Below are 22,743 nucleotides of genomic sequence, written 5' to 3'. Positions count from 1 at the left end.
GCTGTTCCTTTCACTTTGAATGTCCTTGTGTCTGCATATTCAAATTTTTCTTCCAGAGGGATATGATGTTGTGGATGGGACCTCTTTACTAAATGACGACATGATAGAGGATGATGACGGTGCTAGCTCCTCTGCCTATGCGGAGCTCGAAAGGCTGGAGAGAGAGACTGCTGCTGCTCGGAGCCAGCACAGTACTAGCTCCACTGTAACAGCCATCTCTGTCCCACCGGCATCCCCGCCATCATACAGGGTCCCTACTGCCTCACCCATAGCCACCTCTGAGCCACCAGTCCCTCAGGCCATTCAGGCCTTTAAGGAGTCTGCAAATATGGTTGCTGCCTTTAATATGCAGTGGAAGGATGAAATCTCAGCGATGCGCTATGAGCTAGCAGAGCTACGCAGAGATGTCTGTGGGGAATTGAAGACTTTTAACAGCAACTTCTTCAATTTTACTCAGTGCTACAATATGTGGACTTTGTGCCGGGAGCCTTGCAGTGACAGCACCACACAAACAGATGACAGAGTCTCTATAGGAATTCAAGCAGGCTCAAGTTGGTCCATTCGACAGAATACACAGGACAAGTCAGTGATGTGCCAACCGGAGCCATCACCCTTCAGCATAATGGATTTGATGGACCCACCGCGAATTGAAATAATCGAAGGAACCCCAGAAAGCACCCCAGAGGGATCAGGCAGCCCTGCTAGCCCATTTCCAATTGAGGACTTCCCATGGGAGATCATAAAAAAACAAAAAGTCCATAAGCAGCCAGACTCGGGCGGTCACACAGGTGGTCACAGAAGCGCCAGTCTAGAACTGTGGAGCAGAAAGTACACCAGTGGGCCCATGTCATATCTGTCTATGTCATTCTAATCATTCACATCCTAAACATACTATAAAATGAGACGAGGAAGCCAGGGTAAAAACCTGAAATTTACCAAGAAAGGAATGGAAGTGCTGTTGTTAGATGTCCCTTTACTCTATGCAGACACACTGTCTGTTATCTCTTGAACAGGTTACCGTATTGTTCAAGCAATCTTTTTAACAAGTGTCTTGCTTCACCATGGAATAAATGAGAATTACTGTGTTTTACATCAGAATGAGGTGACATAAGAATGTGAGAGCAAATATGGCTGATCTTCAGATCCTCAAGTGCCAACAAGTGCAGCATTATCTTCCCTACACCGTCTGAACTACCCAACCTTTAGAGGAAAAGTCAATTACAGTTAATATGACTGAAAATCTGAATTTGATTTGATGATAAATTTCAATAATCAGCTATAAGTGAGGCAAACGTCGCTCTGTTCCTGCACATGAATTTGAATAGCTCAAGCTCATGTTCATTCCAGTTTCTCTTCATGTAGAAACATTCTCTTAAGCACCTGAGTATACTGAAAAAATACTGTGAATAACTTTATAACCCTAGTTTTTTAATAAATGCATTAAAAATTAAAACATTATTTATGAATATATTGATATATTATTTACTTTTTTGTTATTCTTATCAAAGCATTCCTCTGCCATGGCCTTCATCCAATTTGTAGCTAGTTCCAGTGAAATAGGCATTCTGAAAAAGTTTTTTCTTAAGGCAAACATGTGACCAACCGAGCATAAAGAGATAATTCTAATAGTTAAAAACAACAGACAAAAACAGTGTTTTGAACATTCATAATTCATAAAAACAGATATTTATGAAAGCCTAATCTACTGGAATATTGTATGGATGAGACTGTCTGACGGCTTGATGGACTTAGTCCCTGATATTGTTTACGATTAATCATTTGTGAATGACTTAAAAGTCTAACAGCATGTAGAGAAGAAAACAGCAAGGGGGGTTCACACTGATCATGAAGTATGAATGTACTGGCTTCAAATTCATTCCCGCACAAACTGCATTCATGTTCAAAATTCTGTATATGTATATAAATGTACCATTTTGTATATAGAGAAACTTATATTCAATACTTGTACTGTTTGCAGTTAGAAACATACTGTGTTGACAGCACTGGGGGGGTTCAAGCAGTAGTTGTGGTTCTAAACCAAACACAGCCCTTTTTTTTCCAGTCTCTGTGGTCTGCCTCCATTTATTTCATCATGTTCATCATTCAGCTGTTTGTACACCTCATAAGGAAGTTGGTAGTTTATACCAGTGTTTCGTCTCTTCTTTTTTGTGCAGTGGTGACTGAAGGTTTTTAAAGTGTTCGTTAGTCTTACCTATCCATTCATGTTTATTTCAAACAAATTACTGACAAATACTGCTTTGAATTGACAGTTCTGGTTAATTTTACTTCGAGATTTAAACTAAATTCAACAACAATCACTTTTTTTAAAATGCCACATTACTCTTAAAATGGTGGGATTCTTCATGCTGGGATGCTTCATCACTGCCGAAAGATAACTGAGAAACATTGGTCCCCATAAGTAGACAATCAGAGCCGCTGAGGGCCTCTACCTCTCCGACGTGTCCCCAGAGGTGCAGTACAGTACCACTGAATGTACTAACACCGCCTCACTAGTGATGGCTTAGCTGGGCTCCCTTTCAAACCTTAATGGGTGGGAGCCCTCAATCATCTGCTATAGTTGGCCAATTTCTCATTTTGTACGTTACTCATAAAATAGTTTCTCATTAGCCATTGGCGATACCCTAAACCACTCATCCACTCCATTTTCCCCATCGTATCAACATGGCGTACCAAAGTTTATAATGCGGCCTATGGAACTGTGGCCAACAACAAACATCTCCAAGTTTGACACCACTTATCTCTGGATGATCACTGCAGCACAGGACCTTGAGAAGCCTGTACGTAAAAGACGTCTGACTGAAATGTGTTCCTTGAAAAAGAACTTTTAATAAAGGAGAGGCTACGTCTTTCCTTTCGAAAAGAGAGTGGATCTGCTTCCCCCTTTGCACGACCAAAAGACAATATTCTCAGATAATGTGTCATTTTAAAGGATATTTATGAAAAGGTTGTACAATAGGTAAGTGCAAAACTAAAGCCACAAAAGAAAAGAAAAAAAGGCAGATATTTCCTTTTCATTTATTCTAGTAGCTCCACCCCACACGCCTGTCACAGTAGCTCATTAAACCTGAGTTGAAATTCCTAGAAAACCAATTCATTTGCCTTCATATTCTAATATGCGTGTTACAAAACAACACTATATTATGGCATGTTACGCTGTTCATTTTTGACAGCAGCAGCTCCACAATTCCATAAACGTATTGGTACAAAGAAAGTTGAGTAAAAGTTAAGGAAAAAGCTCAAACATATTGCTGTCATGGTCCATGATTTGCAATAGAAAATAAGCATAAAAAAATAAATAAAATAAAAAAAAAAAACCAAAACAAAACTTGGGTATTATTGTAATAAGCTCAATCAAAAGATTGTTGAGTTAACATCACAGACCAGCCAAAGGCTAGGTTATTATAAATCATAAATGATTTCAGTGAAAGGCATACGACTGTGACAACATTTAGCCTATAATCATTTTAATATATAAAATATATATGCCATATATATAAAAAATTTTAAAGGCTTGTATTCATATTTTTGGTTTTTGAATGATTTAAGAGGGAATTGCGATGGCATTCCTTACTTATATTTATATTTTCCCATTGTTTGGGGAATGCAAAGTAATTTAAAGGTGCTGAGGACTGGCCAATCATGATGTCTCCAATCTACATTCATTCATTCTATGCAAGTCCTTTGTTATCTGTTGTACTTTTATGGCATCTAAATATTTGCAGAGATAGATTATAGGTGTTTACGTTAAGCCTTCACACAAGTCATCAATATCAGGAATGAAATGATGTTTTCAGAAAATGTCGGTGGCACTATCTTAAATTTTTTTACATTTTACTTAGTTTGTGCATGAGCCACAGGCAACACAACAGGTTGATTTAGTGTTTCCTGCAGAACTGTTGTTTCATTTACATTTCTTCCCTTTGAGCTTAATGGTATACTAAAGTCCAAGATTTTGTTGGTAAGATTCCTGAGATTCCTGCTATGTAGTAGCATCTGTGTGCTGTGTGACGTTGTGCATAAAATGAATCATTAGTGCATCACACATAGAAAATTGATTTACTGACTAAAGCAAAATTGGAAAGCCAAGGCTGTGACAGTTTAATTGGAAATGCTGTACAAAAGCTTAACATTCTTCTAAATTTCTCCATACTGGACTACATTGAACTGCAAATTAGTGACTGATTGATGCCAGGGAACTCACCCATGCTAAAAATAGGTTTAATCCAGTGTTTCATTGCCATGTCATCATTTAGCCCAAAGAAGTTACCCTTCCATTAAAAATGTAGCAAAAACACACATACTGATCTAAATATTATTTTAAAAAATATATTCATAAAAGCTATACATAATAGAAAAATAGAGAAGAAATAAACAAAAGGGTATTAATTATTTTTTAACCATGTAACCATATTTTGTGTAATGAAAGAAAGAATTATTTCTAATAAATTCTGAATTGTCTATCTAACATGTTACAATATGTAGTCAATTAGCCCATGAGTTTTTGTTTACATTTTGTTGTCATCCCAGAGATCTGATGCAACAACTGTGCCAACTCTGTGATGTCCAGTTGAGGACAAAGGTTTTTGGATGGAATCTGACATTGCCTGAACCTGTAACACAGCTTGAATATAAATCCTTTTCTACCCATGCATTATTTTCCTGCATTGAGTTTCTCAGAGTTAATATGCCACTCTCTTTTGCATTAATGATGTTGCAATTTTCAGGGATCTCAGACTGCATTGTTTGGTGAATCAGATTTTGTCTGTTATAAAGTTATAAAGCATCCTTTTGGAAACCAGAGTTAAGCCTGCATTTGTTAGTTTAAGCTCATTTTGTTAAATGAATGAAACCAATGTGAAAATTTGTTTTTCTTTCTTTCTTTTTTTGCTTACTGTGGTGTTTCTTGTGAATTTTCTTTTTAAACTTTTATTGGCCTTATGTATTTTTCATAAATTGATATAAAACAATGGATTAAAATGTTCATGATGTTTATGTTTATGATAATTTAAATGGAAAAAATGGGGGTCATAGCTTTACAATGGTATGCAAAGGTGAAACTGACTTGTAGCATATATAGTATTAGTATAGTATTTTTTGCTTCTATAGTGAATAGTTTACACACTCACACAACACAGTTCAAATGCACAGCATGGGTCTGGCACAGTGTCTTTCACTTTAACCCTCTCAATATGCCTTGCTTTTTTACTAAGCTATCACATTTTTGTTTGTTTTTTGTTGTTGTTGTTTTTTGTTTGTTTTTTTTTTTTTGTTTTTTTTTGTTTTTTTCCTTTTCTTCCCCCATTTTAGGCGCCCGTAGCTTAGCTGGGGGGCGTAGAGAGTACGGTAGGTCTGGTAGGGAACCGCTTTATTATATATTTTTTTATGTGTTGTTATTACAGTTTTTCACACATTTTGTCTGACCCATTAACATTTTTCACTTGTTAAAAAATAAGATAAATCATAAGTTGAAGATGCCGTCATATTTACATTTACATGTTTTCATCTGTTTCCACGTTGAATCCAGTGGATTTTTAAAGAATATGTTTAGTGCAAATTATCTACGACAAAAAATTATTAAATAAATAACACAACTGCTGGTTACTGTCCCGCATGTGTCTGTGTTAACACAGAGACATTTTTGTACAATATGTACTGTATTTGAACAGAGTGAGACACAAGAGTAACTCCTCCATTTCAAATTTCTTCAGCACAATTGGAATATAACTTTATTGGGACGTGCATAAAACCTTTTAGAAAATCCATAAGATTTATTTGGTTTGCTTTTATTTGTTATTTTTTAATATTACAGTTCTGTTCAAAATCATTGGTATTAATACTGACTCACGCTCTTGCTTTAACCATTGTATACATTTTCTTTAAGCGAAGAGAGGGGAATACAATCTGCAGACTGAAGTGTGTCTTTATTTTAAGTATCCTGGTATGCAGCAAGGCAGGTTATGACCAACATAACAGCTTTGTTCTTCAAACCACCACAAATCAATGCTGCTTTAGTTGTTATTGTGAATCAGGTTTCTATACACAAATTGTGGACAAACATGTTATGAAAAGATCTTTTCTGATCTGTAGTCAAGTCAGTTGCTTTTGGAACTATAGATTTTGATAGCATTTCATATTCAGCTTATTCTTTTAACTTTAGCTTTAAGGGGAAAATATATACAACCAATACTTTTGATTTAAATGTGTGTGTAGCGATGGATTAAGTATTCAAAGTGATCACATCAAAATTCTACATACAATATTTTGCTTGTAATCAGTTATACTGGGCATATACAGTGCTTAATAGTGGTTTACATGGTTCATCTAGAACATCCAATTCTTTAATATACTATTGATATAAAATTTTATATATTTAATATAGAAATGTTTATAAAAGCATGGCAGCATAGTGGTTAGCGCTGGTGCGCACAAAAAGAAGGCTGTGGGTTAATTTTACCTGTTGGCAGGACTCTGTTTTTAGTTTAACTTTTATATTTTTATCTGTGAAGGCCAAGAGCAAGTAAATTTTTTATGGATTTATTTAGGATTCTGACGACTATCTCATCATTGAGGTAGGTAAGGCAGTGAGGATTTTTAGGGTAAGGAGTGAGGGTTTTTTTAAACTTTTTAACACCATTGATTTGTATTGGTTTGTTGCGATATATCATACATAAAAGGTAAACCCACCTTGCATCCATGGGGGCATCACCACTGTATGTATATATGTATGTGGCTAGGAAGAACACGCTTCTGTATTGTACGGCTCTTGAAAGAAAGGGCTATGCAAACCTAGGTTCTAAAATTTTATATCCAGCAGAATCAGCTGGGTTTCTTGACCTATAAACATCTTTAAGACCTGCTAGTTGTCCTATGTCAAATCATCCATTATCACCTTCATTAATCCATTTATCAATCTATCCACTCATGCAAACTACCACTGACATAATCAATTTCAACCTTAAATTTAAGAGAATTTCTCCACAGCGTCAAGTGCAGTAACACTGACAGGAAAAAAGAATTGCTACGTACTCAAAGCTCTTAATGTTTGGAAAGTACATAGTGGTTCCTACTAAAGATAGTCATTTATTTTGCCTGTGGCAAATAAGTACACTGAAGGTGGTGAAGATGCTATTTAGTTGGAAATATGCCATATTCAGGAAAATATAGATTTGTAAATTTTATTTCTTTGAACAAAAAATGTGGTGCAGGAATAAGATTTTCTTTGCACTTAATGGTCAATGCATATAGTGATCATACAGTATATAAATATTTTCATAATAAGTATGTTTTGATGTGCCAATCAATAATTGATTAACACTGGCTTCATGAAAAACTATAGAGTAGGCCAGACGCTCCATACAATGTATGTAGTTATGTAAAAAAGAAAAACTGCTTTCAACTTGTTAGTCCATATTCAATATGCACTCACTGCTCATTACTCTGGCAGCCAGAACACCATGTAGTTTCGGAGGGAAACAGTGTGCATACTGTCACTAGATAAAATGTAATGCTGTGATTTTTAGGATTAAAACTACAATGGAGTTGCAAAATATTTACTTACGGAGACCAAAGTACTTCTTTAACTACACATTGCCATCATCAATACAATTTCAAGTCAAACAAAAACTCTATAGTATGAAGACCTGAGAGAATTTGCGTTCACTTTGTTACATCGTCAGCCCCCATGCTCATGTAAACTGCTTGTCATCCATTGCACGCCATTATGTCACAATTCACCATAAATGAGCAAGAACAGCATCTCACCAGCCTCTTTGCCAGTCTGAGTCCACAACTATGGCAAGAACGGCCTTTGGCACAAATGGAAGAATCGGATGGAGAGGAGACGCTGTCAGAACTTTTGCAACGATTTCTGTGAAATTTATGCCACAACCACAAAGGAGCTGAAGGTTTGAGAGGCCTTGCTGAAAAAGCACAAATGTGAAAGTCTGTTTTTCTCTGCATCAAATTTTATGAGCCAATAATATTAGGTCACACTCTACATGAAGTCATGGAAGGACCGTATCATATATTACATTAGTTAGTTCAACAATTGGGGATTTCAAAATGTAATGGCATTAAAGTCTGAAACAATAAGGGGTAAGTTAATATTTCAAAAATTACCTGAGTATAATTTATCTTAGCCACATGTGTATGTGTACTTCATGTTAAGTATGACTTAAACTCATGCAAGCAAATGTTAAGTGATTTAAAGAAAGTTAACCGATTATTGAGATAAAAAGTATAAAATGGGAAAATGGGAAGTTTAAAAGAGAAACTTCAAAAACTTCATGTGCTGCAATACAACATACAATGCTTTTCAATATACTCTATTGTTGCATCACAATAGGCACTCCAAAAAAAAACAAAAAAAAAAAACTGTATCAACAAACTCTGGTTCTCTGAGGAGATTTTGTCTGATTTGATTTCCTTGTGCAGCACGGTGATGTAGTGGTTAGTACTGTCCCACAATAAGGAGGTCGTGGGTTCAATTCCCAGCCTGTGCGAAAGTTTGCATGTTCTCCCAGTGTCTGCGTGGATATCCTCCCACCGTCCAAAGACATGCGTGTCTAGGTTAACTGGTGACTCTAAATCAACCGTAGGTGTGAATGCGAGTGTGAGTGGTTGTTCGTCTCTGTTTGTCTTTGTGTGATGGACTGGCAACCTGTCCAGGGTGTACCCCGCCCCTCGCCTGGAGAATTGGCTGGGATTGGCTCCAGCAGCCCCGCAACCCGGAAACAGAAAAGTGGTAGAAAATGGATGATTTCCTTGTTTTTTTGACAATTTTAACCAAATTTCTGTTAACGCAACAGGCATGACATTTGACAGACTTATACTTCCCAATTCAAGGTCATGTTTGTGGCATTTTCCCACACTGTAGCGTGGCTAATTCAGTAGCTGATTATTGATAATGACTTGTCTTTGTCTCTTCTTAAGTCTTTATCCATATGTGACATGTTCATTGTCCCTATTCTCCAAAACTTTCAATGCTCTGTGTCATATTGAGACAGAGACATATTGTCAGGCTAATGAATGTGTTTTGTTTTTTTTTTATGCTGCTGTTGTTTTTTTTAGTTTTGAGTATTTTTTGGGGGATAATATCCAGTGAAAAAAATATTATCACAAGTTAATCATTCATATGAAATGAATAAATGGCAATTAGAATACTTTAGAATACTGTAAGTTGATTCTACTAAATCCTTAATCATGACTTGATTTTCATATTTATGTTTTAATGACTTCTGCTGTGTCTCTTATATGAATGTATAACATGACAAGGTATAGCCATCTGTTTTCCAATACAGATAATGCATGTTATCTCCAGCTGTATGTTTAAGTGTATTAGTTATTAAGCCAAGCCTTATAAGAATGGACTGATCTTTACCTCATATTACATGTTTAAATAAGGCAATGCAGATGGGCAAATTTCCTAACAACCTTGGCAAAGGCTGATGCTGCTTTTTTTATTGTAAGTGAGTTTTGAACACTATTGCCAGCTGCAAGGGAAACAAAGTAGAACAAGTACAATGTTTACATACAAATCAGCATGTCCCTCGCAATAAGAACTTTCTAATCAGACCTGTAAACAAGTTTGAGGGAACTCTTCTGATATTGTTGTGTGTGAAAGTTGCCCATCAAGTTGCAAGTTGCGTCACTGCCATTAGAATGTCTGCGTTTTGAGACAGAAACACAGTAGATGCTAGATCATGGGTGATACCCAGAAATCATTTACATCTTTTTTTTTTTTTTTTTGCTGGGCTGTTGGGCCAGCCCTATAATCAAAACTGTCTACCTCTTGAGATTTTTCCTTAAAATCTGCCAACCAGTTCCACCACTGGTTAGCTAAATGCCACTTGACTGAGGTGCACGTTTTCAATTGGCCGTTGCTGTAAAATGAATTGGCAAACACGTTCCATGAGAGTAATAAAATCAGAATTTAAGCAGTGCAAAACAGCAGCATTAAAGTCATCATGTAGTCTTAAAGGACAGCATTATGATCGCCACTACTTCATATTTCTTCTGTTGTCTGACAACCTTTACACAGGAATATGTAGCAGACAACAGCATCTTTGAGAATTTTAGAATCATATTAATAAAAGTGCTTAGGTTTACACAGAGATAATTGGAGAAGCAAACAGTACAGGGATTAAACACTAGGATAAAAACTCATTGCAATGATGTTAGTTGCTCTACAACAGTTTTCAACAAGATATGTACTTTTGCACAGTCATCATAAATGCAATCTTGTCATACACAAGGATTTGAGCTACTCAAAAGGTAGTGTTTGAGTTTGCTACAGTTGGATTGCACATGTCACTCGCTTATATGTCATGAAATCATCATAAGCCAAATGTACTACTCTCTGCAAATAAATTCAGCTCTGCACACTGAAAAAAAAAAAAAAGTATGACCCATTTCTGAATTTTAAATTGAGCATATCTGTGTTTCTCTCTCTCCCTGCCAGTGATTGACTGACTTACCTAAAAAATTTAAAGGCAAAGAGAAAATATCCTCTGAATATTAGGAATGAGCTTAATGTTTTCATAACTTCATACCTTTTTCTAACTGGTGTTGCTTGCTCCTTGCAGGGATTCAGTTTCGTCTCCCTACTTCCTGCAGCGTGGATCGCGCTCAGCCACCTCCAGGTACTGACGTCTCCATCGCCTCTGCTTTCCTCCATAAGCTCGTATCTTTGCAAACAACATTTCAGTTGCAGTCATGCATCCACAAGTTGCAAAGAGGGTCGGCTAGATTTGCACACAATCAAACGCACAAAAAAATTATTAAAGAAATAAAAATAAATAAAAAATTACAGAAAAGTTACATGACTACAGATGTCCAACTGGTAAATAGGTGGGATTTATTTCAAACCAAACATACTCAATGCAGGCTCTGAACTGGTGTTCCTGTTATGTGGTGATATTTGTTTTTATTCGCCACATTATGTGTTTGCAGATTTGTCGTTTTAACTGCAGCGGTCTGACCTGTGTGTCCATTAAGTTGGCAAATCTCTGAAGACCTTTATAAATTAAACATCTCTGCTTCAAGTAGAATGCATGCCGATGTCAATATCTGTCTACAGACACTGAAATTGAACTTGCTGTCAAAAAGCTAAGATACTGCCAAACAAGCCTCAGAATAGCAAAAAGGCATTCTCTATATGCTACTAGTGACGAAGAAAATTAGCTACACGTTTAATTATCTTACACAAAATAACAGAACATATGAACTTATGAACAGGTGTTAAATAAATAAATGAAATAATAGGACCTGTTCCTTCAACTATTATAAATACAACTCAGCAGTACGAGTCCTATTGCAGGGTTTAGTCTGTTTTGTTTTTGACAGCAAATCTTGCTGTGTCTAAAATGATATTGAACCTGAAGTTTATTCAACACGAAGCTGAGGTATTCTTGAACATGACGAATCTGCGATCAGCGAGCAAAGGAAGCGGAAAGCATAAATAAAATATGGACAGTTAACTGCTAGCTTCACCTTTAAAAAAATATATATATGTGTATGCATGTTTCCTTAAAATCTGCCAACCAGATGAGCAATATAACTCTGCCCACTCCAATAAATCTGTTCATGTGAATGACCTGTTCAGTCAACTCGTCGTTGACCTTACGACGCCAGCGCTTTATTTTTTTTTTACGCTAACATACTTTCCGGCTCTCTGTCGGCTTTTCGATAAAACATGTGACGATATAATTCATATATAGAGAGAGAGTGTTCGCACATACCTGTAACACCTCTCCACCAACACTTTTATGTTCACATACAGGCTCGTTATTAAGGTAAAACCCTTGTTTGTTTGTTTTTTTCCCCCCATTTTTGGAAGCAGTTGGCCACTAGCAAGTTACCGCTACCAATTAGCGTGTGACGTCATATTCGTGACGTAAAGACGTAGAGTGAACGCGCCAACGGCGGAAATTTTGCGCCTTATATATTTTTTCTCTTGATAAATAACAATATATTACCATTAATTGACTATCAGTAACAGCTATTGATTAATTATTTGATTAGAGCAGATTACTAGTAGATGTATCAATGTATCAATAAAAATAATCAGGTTGGATTTTAGTTTAGGAGAAAAAGGAGAATACAAAAACATAAAAGTGTATGTTGGCTGATTTGTTAACTTTTTTTTGTGCATAAGCAAGTCATTACTTCACTACTGCAAGGTTAACCCTTTTTACCTGCCATACTAATGCTGCACGCCACGATTTAATGGCATGACAATCAGGTCCATTTAGTCCTGGCTACACTCGCAGTGTGTGGGTCTGTTTACTGAACTGCCCAGTGCAGCAGTACTAAGCCAAGCAGTCATATTGAAACACAGCCAGGCATAACCGACTACACTGAGGACATGATACTTAGGACTGCATTTGTCAAAACATCAATGAAGTGTGTAGCATTTAAAAGTACTTCTTCAACTCGCCATTTCTAGATTGTCTCTATTATTGATTTATTGTGTTAAACTTGTTTGGCTTCATGCTCCGATACTGCATGTTGAACATTCTTTGGCATTTAGTTAAACTGTAGGTCTCACATGTAGGTGGAGAGAGTGGGCGTATTTCAAGTTGGAAAGAGAAAACAGACTAAGAGTCAGAACTCTTACACACAGTGCAATACGTCGGGTGTAGGCATGGCAGTATCTGTAGGTTATAGGGGCTTTAGTCTCAGTTGAATTTTCTCCCTCCTTTACATTTGAATTCCCTGTGTGACAGAGCAACTTGAACTTCGAGCATGAGGAAGTGATGCTGTGTTCCACCGTGTTTTAAAATTGTAGATTGTTCCCTGATGGGTGTAATGAGTCATACCACTTTAAGGTGCAATAAATATCACAACATAATCCTGCAGTATATTGGCTGAAACCAAATATGTCGACAACCCGAAATTAAACAGCACTTGTATCAATTACAAAACTACTGATTACTCTTTTTTCTTCTTTTTTTTTTTAATTGATGGCTGAATTTGAAGTCAAGACACTCCTCAGTCCACAGCTAACAACTGTGGAACATAATCTCTGCCATTTGCACATCGTTGTATTTCTGTTATGTAGTAATCTCAACCCTTTAGTCAGAAATTAGTCATTTTTAGAAAATCACACTAGTGTGGGACGATGTGCGCAGCTTCCTGTTAATATTTCTAATTCAGAAGTGGTAAAAGTATTTGGACCCCTTGCTTTGACACTTTGTAATTTCCTCTCAGTGACTTTTTACAGCACTTTTATTAGTTTCAGCTTGAAATCCACTCATAAGATTTCAGAAGTACTGTCAAATATCAGTACCATTGAACACAGTACTGCTCAGATAGACTGTCTGGTCTATAAAAGGACATCTGGTATTCATTCAGTGTTATTGCAATATATTGTGATTTTCTTTTTCAGGCTGAGAGCCCTTTTCTCAGAAGTCTATTGGATGATGATTTGACAGTGAAGGAGGAGTCAGCATGTTAAATGCCTTTTCCCGAGCACACTTAAACAAGTAGTGTCCCAAAATGTCAGTCCATTTATGCAAGCATAAAGTATATGAAAGAAGAAAGAAAGAGTGTAGCGCTGACTCCCCTTACAGTCTGATAATGGGCTAATTTAGAGTATTTACTATTAACCTTTTGTGAGAGTACTGTGGCATTCATTACATCTGCAAAAGATTTTCCGTGACAGGCTGAAATCTTTGTTTGTTTGTTTGTTTGTTTGTCATCAACTTAGTATACATTCATACATGACAATGAATCAAATCAAATCAAATCAAATCAAATCAGATTTATTTGTATAGCGCCAAATCATAACAAAGTTACATCAAGGCACTTTACATATAGAGCAGGTCTAGACCAAACTCTTTATAAATTTATTTAAAGAGACCCAACAGATCCCCCGATGAGCAAGCACTTGGCAACAGTGGCAAGGAAAAACTTCCTTTAAGAGGCAGAAACCTCGAGCAGAACCAGGCTCAGGGGGGGTGGCCATCTGCCTCGACCGGTTGGGTTGAGAGAGAGAGAGAGAGAGAGACAGGCAGGCAGGCATTGGAGGGGGGGGGGGGGTGTAGGCAGGAAAACCCTCTGACCTTTACTCCCACATTTACTGTTTAGAAACGATATATCTATCAGTGCCCATTAGGATTTCCTTGGCATTTAATTGTTCTGTACGTTGGCTTTTGCATTTTGAGTTGGTAACATCTACAATCTTTCATCCCTCCAAAGTATCCCATCTTCATGAGTTTTGTTTTAAGACAGTTCATTCAACTCTGATAATTTTTTGGAGAATGTAGTTTATTATGCTGTTAAAATGCATTACATTATACAGTTCAGACAGCTGGTTTTGATATTTTGGTATAAATGAGGTGAACAAGTTCAAGAGCAAGCACAAACTGCAGCCGAAAAGCTCAGACAGCTGAATCAAGACATCTCAGAAGTACTTTATACAAAATCTGATCATTATCACCTTCACAAAGAATATAACACAATGCGTGTTTCAACTCTTTAATTATAACAAAATGTTAATTATTATGAAGATGAATATGTAGTATTGTCAAAATCATTCAAGCTAACTCCAGGAAACAGAAAGCGGATACATAAATACAGATGGTTATCACTTAGTCAAAAACATCTTCAGTTTACAAACGAAGTCTAATGGGTAGAAATGGGTAAAAATAGAAGGTGTGACGTTGCAAATTGCCTGAGTCACTGTGCTCTTTTCATTCTGGTATCCACCCACCGTGTCTTACAGCCTTTCAGCCCCTTCAAATTGGAGAGAAGTCAAGTCTGAGGCTGAATTTAGCTTAACATACCTTCAGTGTGGTTTCTAATTATTTACTGCATTTATTACCTATAGTGCAAAGTGGTTTGTATGTGTTAACTCTACTTAACAGTACATGTTTGAGTAGACAAATCACAGCAATCTTACTGAAGGCCTATTAAGTAATATATTCAGTAGGATGAATCACTGTTGATAGAAATCATGGCTGGGAAATGATTCACACATGGATGACTAGAGGAAGCACTGCAGGAGATGAATGACAGCAGCTCATGAGAGCTCTCATATACTGGTGAGGAAGGTTTAAGCAGGGCAGCAGCGGGGGCATAGTGATTAGCCCTTTTGCCTCACAACAAGAAGGTCGCAAGTTTGGTTCCCAGGGGAACTTTCTGTGTGGAGTTTGCCTGTTCTCCCTGTGCCTACATGGGTTTCCTCCCACAGTCCAAAGACATCAGGTTTAGGCTGATTGATCCGTAGGTCTGAGTGTGAGTGGTTCGTCCTCTCTGTCTGTCTCTATGTGTTGGCCCTGCGATGGACTGGTGACCTGTCTGGTGTTGAAAGTGCTCTCATTGTTATTCTAGACAATGATTCATTTTTTTCATACTTATTTTCTTTTATGATGTTCTGCATAGAGGGAATATCTTACTGGCTTATAAAATTAACCTGGTTTGATTCCCTAAACTAACAGAAAACACTATAGCACCAACAAATTGAAGAACATTTAGTAAATCCAATGTCTGCCAATGAAGCAACTGGGTTCAGCTAATCCAATAAAGTAATCTATTGAAGAGTGTTCCCAATATTAGTGTTTAATAACTTGCTAACTAAATAATTAACATAATTTGATGGTTTGAAAAATTAACAATATATATATCCAGTTGGTGTCTAACTAAGTTCATATTTGCTTTGTGTACCAGACAACACAGACATCCCACCTGAAATCGGACTTGAAGGTTTAGTGTATTATCTTTCCCATGATAAAAAATATTGAATTATTTAGAAAATGTGCATGCTGAACGACTAAATGTTAATTCTGTGTTTTATCTGAGTTTTTTTTTTGGGGGGGGGCAAGCACGTGAAGTTGGTGCATGTCCAATTCTGCTTTAAAGTCCATCTGGATGGATTACCATCAAATTCTCATTTGCACTTGAAAGAACTAATCTTTCCCATAATCCTTCATTGCACTTCTGCATTAAACACAGCGATATTACAAAGCAGCTGTCGCTTCTCACTGTATACTGACATTTCCCTTGCTTTAGGAGCTCAAATGCCTAATCTCTCATCATGCTATGACACTCTTCTATCACACACTGTGTGATACAGGTGTACTGCAGCACTTGGCCCTTACCAGCTTTGGCCACATTTTTCATTCTCATGTTTTATTTTATCCTCTACCCTTGTGTTGCCTTGTCCTCGTCCTCTCATCCTGCTTGTGCTATCCAGCGGTATCATATCCTCCCAGTTACAAGAAGACTCCACCTCCTGTGCCCCCGCGCACCACCACCAAGCCTCTTATCTCTGTAACAGCCCAGAGCAGTACAGAGTCCACCCAAGATGCCTACCAGGAGGGGAGGCATCCACGGGGCGGTCTGTGGACCACGGACAGCCTTGGTCGTCCCATCTACAGCTCCACTGACAGCCTGGACAGCACCAAGGCTGTCACCATGGCCATGGAGTCAGCGGCAGGCAAGAGACTTGCATCTTTGGGCAGCCACACCTCCGTCCAGACATGTGACAAAGCCGTGCTGGTGTCCAAGGCAGAGGAGTACCTCAAAACCCCACGTTCCTCTATTGGGATACAGGTAACAACATAAGTGACAGCCACTTACTCTGGGACCCTCTTTCCACTCACTGCGCTCTTCACTCAGCCTTCATACTAAATACACCAACCTCCTGTCTTCGTCTGTCTGGGGCTGGCAGGCTGATAATTTTTTGTTTATCACTTTGATATTCACATTGTTAACGTCCAGCAGAATCCAGAATAAAAACCTCCTCAGGCTCTCAGACATATGCATTTTAATCAACCAAACACCATACAATGGCTCAATCTGGACGAAAAGCAAAAGACGAAAACCGGTGGATTATCGAATGACATGATTTTTTTAAGCAGCCTTACAGACTGTAATTTTGGACTGCCAAAAAAAATTCCAAATGGGCAAATTAGTCAATCTTGTCATTTTTAAGATCTTACATATTCTCCAATGTACCAATCTGTGTAAAGTGCTCTACAAGGTTTTGGAGTCCTGTTGACCTTTACACATGTCAGGATGTACAATCACCAGGAGAGGACTTGTTCAAAAGCCTCACTCGTGTGGAATAATATAATATTCTCTCTCCCTCTCTTGGATCCAGTCGGTGATTTGAATACTCTTTCACTTCTAGTTTATACATCACTCATTGCCTCGGAGGCCTGAACAAACCTTTACCACACGATAAAGCAGCACCACTCTGCCTGGCGAGTTCACTGTCTCTCTGATTAGGTTGCTTCTGCCTCTCTTGAAGGCAAGTGTCCTCAGTTGTTAGCTGGAACTTCAGAGAAAGCTGCCTGTGTGGAACATGTTGTTCCTGGAGGCAATCCTGAGCATTGCACCCAGGAAAACGTGTCCAGTCGTCAGCAACAGACACAGAGCCAGCAGGACTCAACCAAAAATCCACCAGGTGATAATTCTATTACAAGTTTCATACTAGTACCTCGCACAAGAATCCATGATGCAGTTATTCTGGTCCTCAGAGACATTTAATGTAGCTGTATATTTACATAGTTTGAGGTGACAGTTTGAAACCTTGGAAAGCACCAGATTTCCTGTGAACCTTTCTTTATTGATAATAAGTATAACTGCTGGCTACCACCCCTCTACCTTCTGCAGAGCAGGCAGGGTGGACTGGGAGCATAAATTAATTCTTCACTACCATCTGCTCTTGTCCTTGTTGAGCAGTTGTATTTGTCAGGAAGATTGTTACAGACCTAGATCTAGCATTTTTTGATAAAAGCCCCATTTCAAAACCAGCACACACACCCACCCACTCGTTGCAAGCTGAAAGATAAAAATGGAAGCTTGAAATCTGTGATAAATAAAAAAAATCTATAAAAAAAACCCAAAAAAAAAAAAAAAAACACTAGCTCCAGCAACAACACCAGTAACACATTTCTGAATATCAAGCTGCCCTTTTGAGTGGGACATCTTGATATTTATATTTTGAATGATGAAATTTGAAAGTGCTGTATGTATTTATCAGGTGGAAACTGTGACAGACTCTGAGACTGAAAGCAAAGGCCTTCCTCAGTTCCATTCAATAGGGATCCAGGTGGAGGATCAAAAACGGTATGTAGCACAGAATGAGCAAGTTCTTCTTTGTTCTCAAGCAAATGTATTCACATATCATCGCTGTCCTTGTTAGGCATGGGCGGTTCAAGCGCTCAAACAGTGTGACCACTGCAGTGCAAGCAGACATGGAGCTGGAGGGCTTTCCCTCCATGGAGGACAAGGGCCTGCAGTTCGGTGGTGCCTTCGGTCGTCACTCTGAGCCCAGCACGCCGACACAGTATGGGGCCATCCGCACAGTGCGCACACAGGGCCTGTTCAGTTACAGGGAAGACTACCGGCCCTCCAGTGGGCCTTCCAGCCCACAGCCTGAAACCTGGCTGGTTGAACCCAGCCTGGAGAGCTCCGAAACGGGCCGCGTGTCGCCCCTTCGCAGGGACGGAAGCTGGTTCATGCAGCTGCTTCACAATGAAACCAAAAGGTTGGAGGGATGGTGCAAAGAGATGGAGAGAGAGGCAGAGGAACATGACCTGTCGGAGGAAAGTGAGTGTCCTAAGGGGAAATGCATTCTGCTTTGGTGGTCGTAGGCCAATGCTATCATGATATGCACCAATAAGGTGAACATTATTTGTAGGATAGCCAGTATAACCAAAGTGAACAGCCACAGTCTGAGCTGTCATGTTGGCCACGAGAGCACTGAGTCGTGATAGGCATTTTGTGAGCAGATTGGATCCTTCTGAAAGGAGCCGCTCAACATGTTCAATCTTTGCCAAGCTGGCAGTGGTAAAAAAAGAATCTCTCTCTTTCTCTGTCGCTTTTCTTCTCCCTTTATGTGCACGTGTGTTTGCATCTGCCAGTCCTAGGAAAAATCCGGAGTGCAGTGGGAAGTGCTCAGCTACTTATGTCACAAAAGTTTCAGCAGTTTTACTGGCTATGTCAGCAGAATCTGGTGAGTATTATACGTGTTCACGAACATGACCAATGTCTCAACCTTCATGTAGTCATTATGTTACATAAAAGAACAGGGCTAAACTCGTTGGTGACCCTCCCTTTCTTGACGCTCTGAGTGGGTGACACTGCACTTTCCAGAAATAGACAAGAGAGATCGATAGTGAAGCAAACCCTCTGCCACTACTGACCCGGCTGTAAACGAAAGGGGAATTCCAATAGGAAGCAGCACCTGTGCTGGAGCGGGTTGAATGGTATCTCAGAGTTTGGAAAGTGTACCGACACACTGTCTTACTGTTTAGCCCTCATGCCACGCCAGCTGGAAACTTATACCTTTTCTAATGCTAACTATTCACAGCCAGCATATATTAGAAGGGCTGGTGTCATAATAGGAATGTTTCTGCAGATACAATGAAAAAAGACTGTGAAAGAGACAGTCAGGCATTTAATCACTGCTCTCTCAAGCAGAGCTGTTTTTTTTTTTTTAAATGAAATGCAAAACCTTGTAGAGGTGGTTGAAATCGGCTTGCCCTCTCGTAGCCTTGTGTTGATATATTTTTTGTGTGTATGTGTATGTCTTAAGTTGCTGTGTTGCCCTCTTATGGATGGATTTGGGCTGCACTCGCTCCATAGATAATAGGATGATGAATTAAGTCGAACATCAGTAGTGACAAGCCTTAGATTGCCATGAGCTTTCAGAAATGTCTGAATGAGACACGGTTCCTCTGCTGGGGAGAAGAAGAACTGCATAATACTCTACATGTGTGGTGAAGTTCAACCTGACAGGACTTTCCTTGGCATTAACTCATAGTGCCAATCCTTTTTTTGCGGTCTGTAATAATGTGCAGTATAAAGCTGCCTGTCCCACAGAAAGGCTAAGCAACAGCCTGCGGGCATTCAAATTTCATAGAATAGTCATAATTGACCAAATTACAGTAGAGCCCAATTCAAATTTTCTATAAAAGCATCTGCACAGTAATTAAGGGACTTAAAACTCTGATAACTTCTGTTGCTGCACAGAATCAACTTAACTTGTGCTTTGTGCTATAAATGAACGCCACTGAATGCAGAGAGGATGCCAAAGAACTGTCAGGGGAGCTCATGAACCAATCTTGGTGCTGCACTGCCACACAGTGGTGACAAGTGTGAGGTTCAAATGTAGTTGCAGTCAAGACAGTTTTATTTTTCTCCAATAAATTGAAAAAAGTTTGGATTTTTTTTTTTTTTTTTCTAAATGGAGGTTCCATATGATACTGATGATTATATTCTATATTATAGCTCAGAACAGGTACAACATGCCATACATTTTGTGTTTTGTTTTTTAAATACATATTTTGAAACAGTTCAGAGAATTCAGAGAAATTACTTAAAAATCTTGTAACTTACGTCTTCTCCTCAGGACCCCAGTGCCATGCCCAGACCCACATCTCAGGACCTGGCAGGATTCTGGGACCTCTTGCAGCTTTCCATCGATGACGTCACTGCCAAGTTTGATGAGCTGCAGCAGATCAAGAGCAACCAGTGGCAGCTGGTGGAGAGCCCAGAGAAGAAGGTGAAGCCGGTAGCTGTTTTCTCAGGGATCCACACGCTCACTGTAATTAGTTCTAATGGGCTCCAGATGAACTTGCTCAATTTAGGAGGAAACCACATTTGTTGGCATTTGTGTTCCTGTTTTTAGGCGTCTGACCAGCAGGAGGTTAATCATTCTTATCACACTGCAGGAGTGAGCAGCATCAGTTTAGCACAGACATTGTCTTAAAACTTTATCTCCTCATTAAAGTCATCAACTGTCTCTCCAGAATAACATTATCATCACTCATCGCCTGATTCATATTGTCATGCATAGTAGCTCGACTATTTTTCACCAGCAGCTGGTGATTTCATTCCAGGTGCACTTTGGCAGATAGTCCCTTAAAAAGCTAACGAAAAGTCATTGATTTTTGACTCTGTCACAGCAAATCAGAGGTGGACAACGAACGGTTTTGCATCTTTGCACAGCGCTTAAACACAAACGCCACTACATCATGAAAATTATGCTTTCATGCAGAAAAGTTGGTAAGTTTTGACATCCAGGCCAAAACAGCTTAGGTACTTTTTTTCTTTCCACCAATTTTGCATATATATGAAAAAAAATGTGACTCGTGTTGCCATTGCTACACAGCTGATGTTAGAATGAATAACTTTTTTACTTTATTCCGATAACTTTTGTCTCTATCAAATCTGCTCTTCCACTGAAGTTGGCTTGCGAATCAGCTTACCACGACTTTTTAATAGTGTTAGGGTTAGGGCCTCGGCAGCCTCGACAAGAAACCAAATTCTGCAGCAGAGAACACTTTCAAAATATCCACTCTTTTCTGTCACAGGAATAAACAAGGTGTCATCAGGTTGGAAACTTAATTTCGGTGAAGATCAGGATTTGAAAAGATGGTTAGGCTAATCTCAATGATCAGAAAATAAAAGATATTAAGCCATGAAAATGTAAAGCCGGTTAAACTGTCTCTAACCAACTGCTGAAACAGAAGCACACTGGTCAGAGTAATGCTTGTAGAGGGGAGAGGTGTGTTTATAAGAAGTACATTTAGATAGTAATGTGTTTTTAGAGATAGATAAGATCCTTCGGGCACTTGGATAATTATCTTCATGCTACAGTTGTAGTTGTAAGGGAGATATTTACCTCCAGCAGTTAATAGACACATTGCAAGCTCCATGAAGCTGAGTCCTAACAGTGACACAGATGCTCTGTATTGGTCTTATCTCCTCCAAGGCAGGCACCATTTCACTCTATCACCAGTGTGCCAATATCAGAGGAGCTTGCTTTGCATTCAAAGGTCATTGAGTGTCAGTATTCAACCGTGTAGGTCATATATTAGAAAATTTAGGGTGCTCAGAAGTGAAGAAGTGTATGAGTGGCTCCTTAATCGGTTGTTTTAGTGAAGCGTCTTTGGATCGGATGAGGCCGATTTTGTTTATAATGAACTGACACCATTACAATGTCATGGTGGAAGTCACTTTCTGTTTTCAGGGGATTTGTGGCACAATTAGCTGAAAAAGCAGACTTCAGTCACTGACCAGCGTCTTTTCGTGAAGAGTCTTTCTGATTAGCTGCAAACGTTTATTTTCACTGATTCAACATTCATCATGTTCCAGCCGATCATTTCTGAAATAGAGCCTCTCCACCAGTTTTTCATCAGCTGGATCATTTTTATTCCCATTAGTTCTTGTACTGATCTGAATAAATCATTACTTTTGCGTTTCATAATAATACATAATAAAACAATATTAATTTGAGATCACTAGAATAAAAAGAAATATTGCTGTTGTCATGTGTCTACAAAGGGAGTGTGCTCCTGGTTTCATTTCATAGTCAGCAGTTATCAAGTAAATTCAAGAGTTAGATTGACGGGTTGTTCTTAATCCATTAGGTTTGAGGTCTCTTAAATAAATTGGTCTATAATTTATATTATCTGGCACTCTAGCCCACTGTTTGAGATTCACTGTAGAATCAACATATATTTCTAACAACCCTGGATTTTGTCTCCAAAGGAGCGGAAGTGGCCCCCACCTCTGCCAAAGCGGCCATCCAAGGGGCGTGGCGGTGTGACGCGGGAACGCTCTCTGGACCTTCAGGACCGCCAGCGACAGGAAGCCCGCAGACGCCTCATGGCAGCCAAACGAGCAGCTTCATTCAGACAGAACTCAGCCACAGAGAGGGCAGACAGCATCGAGATTTACATCCCTGAAGCCCAGACACGGCTTTGA

The 22,743-nt window shown here is 38.8% G+C and overlaps 1 protein-coding gene across 1 annotated transcript in view; it reads left to right on the top strand.

Moving 5' to 3' along the window:
* LOC115038215 (disks large-associated protein 2-like) overlaps positions 1-22,743 on the top strand; it is a 77,983-nt gene extending 55,240 nt beyond the window's left edge. The window contains exons 6-12 of the mRNA XM_029497087.1: positions 16,217-16,575; positions 18,011-18,096; positions 18,173-18,579; positions 18,894-18,985; positions 20,384-20,536; positions 20,678-20,680; positions 22,528-22,743. Of these exons, the coding sequence (XP_029352947.1) occupies positions 16,217-16,575; positions 18,011-18,096; positions 18,173-18,579; positions 18,894-18,985; positions 20,384-20,536; positions 20,678-20,680; positions 22,528-22,743 (1,316 nt within the window). The remainder of the gene's footprint in view (positions 1-16,216; positions 16,576-18,010; positions 18,097-18,172; positions 18,580-18,893; positions 18,986-20,383; positions 20,537-20,677; positions 20,681-22,527) is intronic.

The sequence above is a fragment of the Echeneis naucrates genome, chromosome 24 (genome assembly GCF_900963305.1).
Source record: "Echeneis naucrates chromosome 24, fEcheNa1.1, whole genome shotgun sequence".
Classification (NCBI taxonomy): domain Eukaryota; kingdom Metazoa; phylum Chordata; class Actinopteri; order Carangiformes; family Echeneidae; genus Echeneis; species Echeneis naucrates.
Note: the sequence above shows the minus strand (reverse complement) of the source record. Positions and strands in the feature narration are given on the sequence as shown.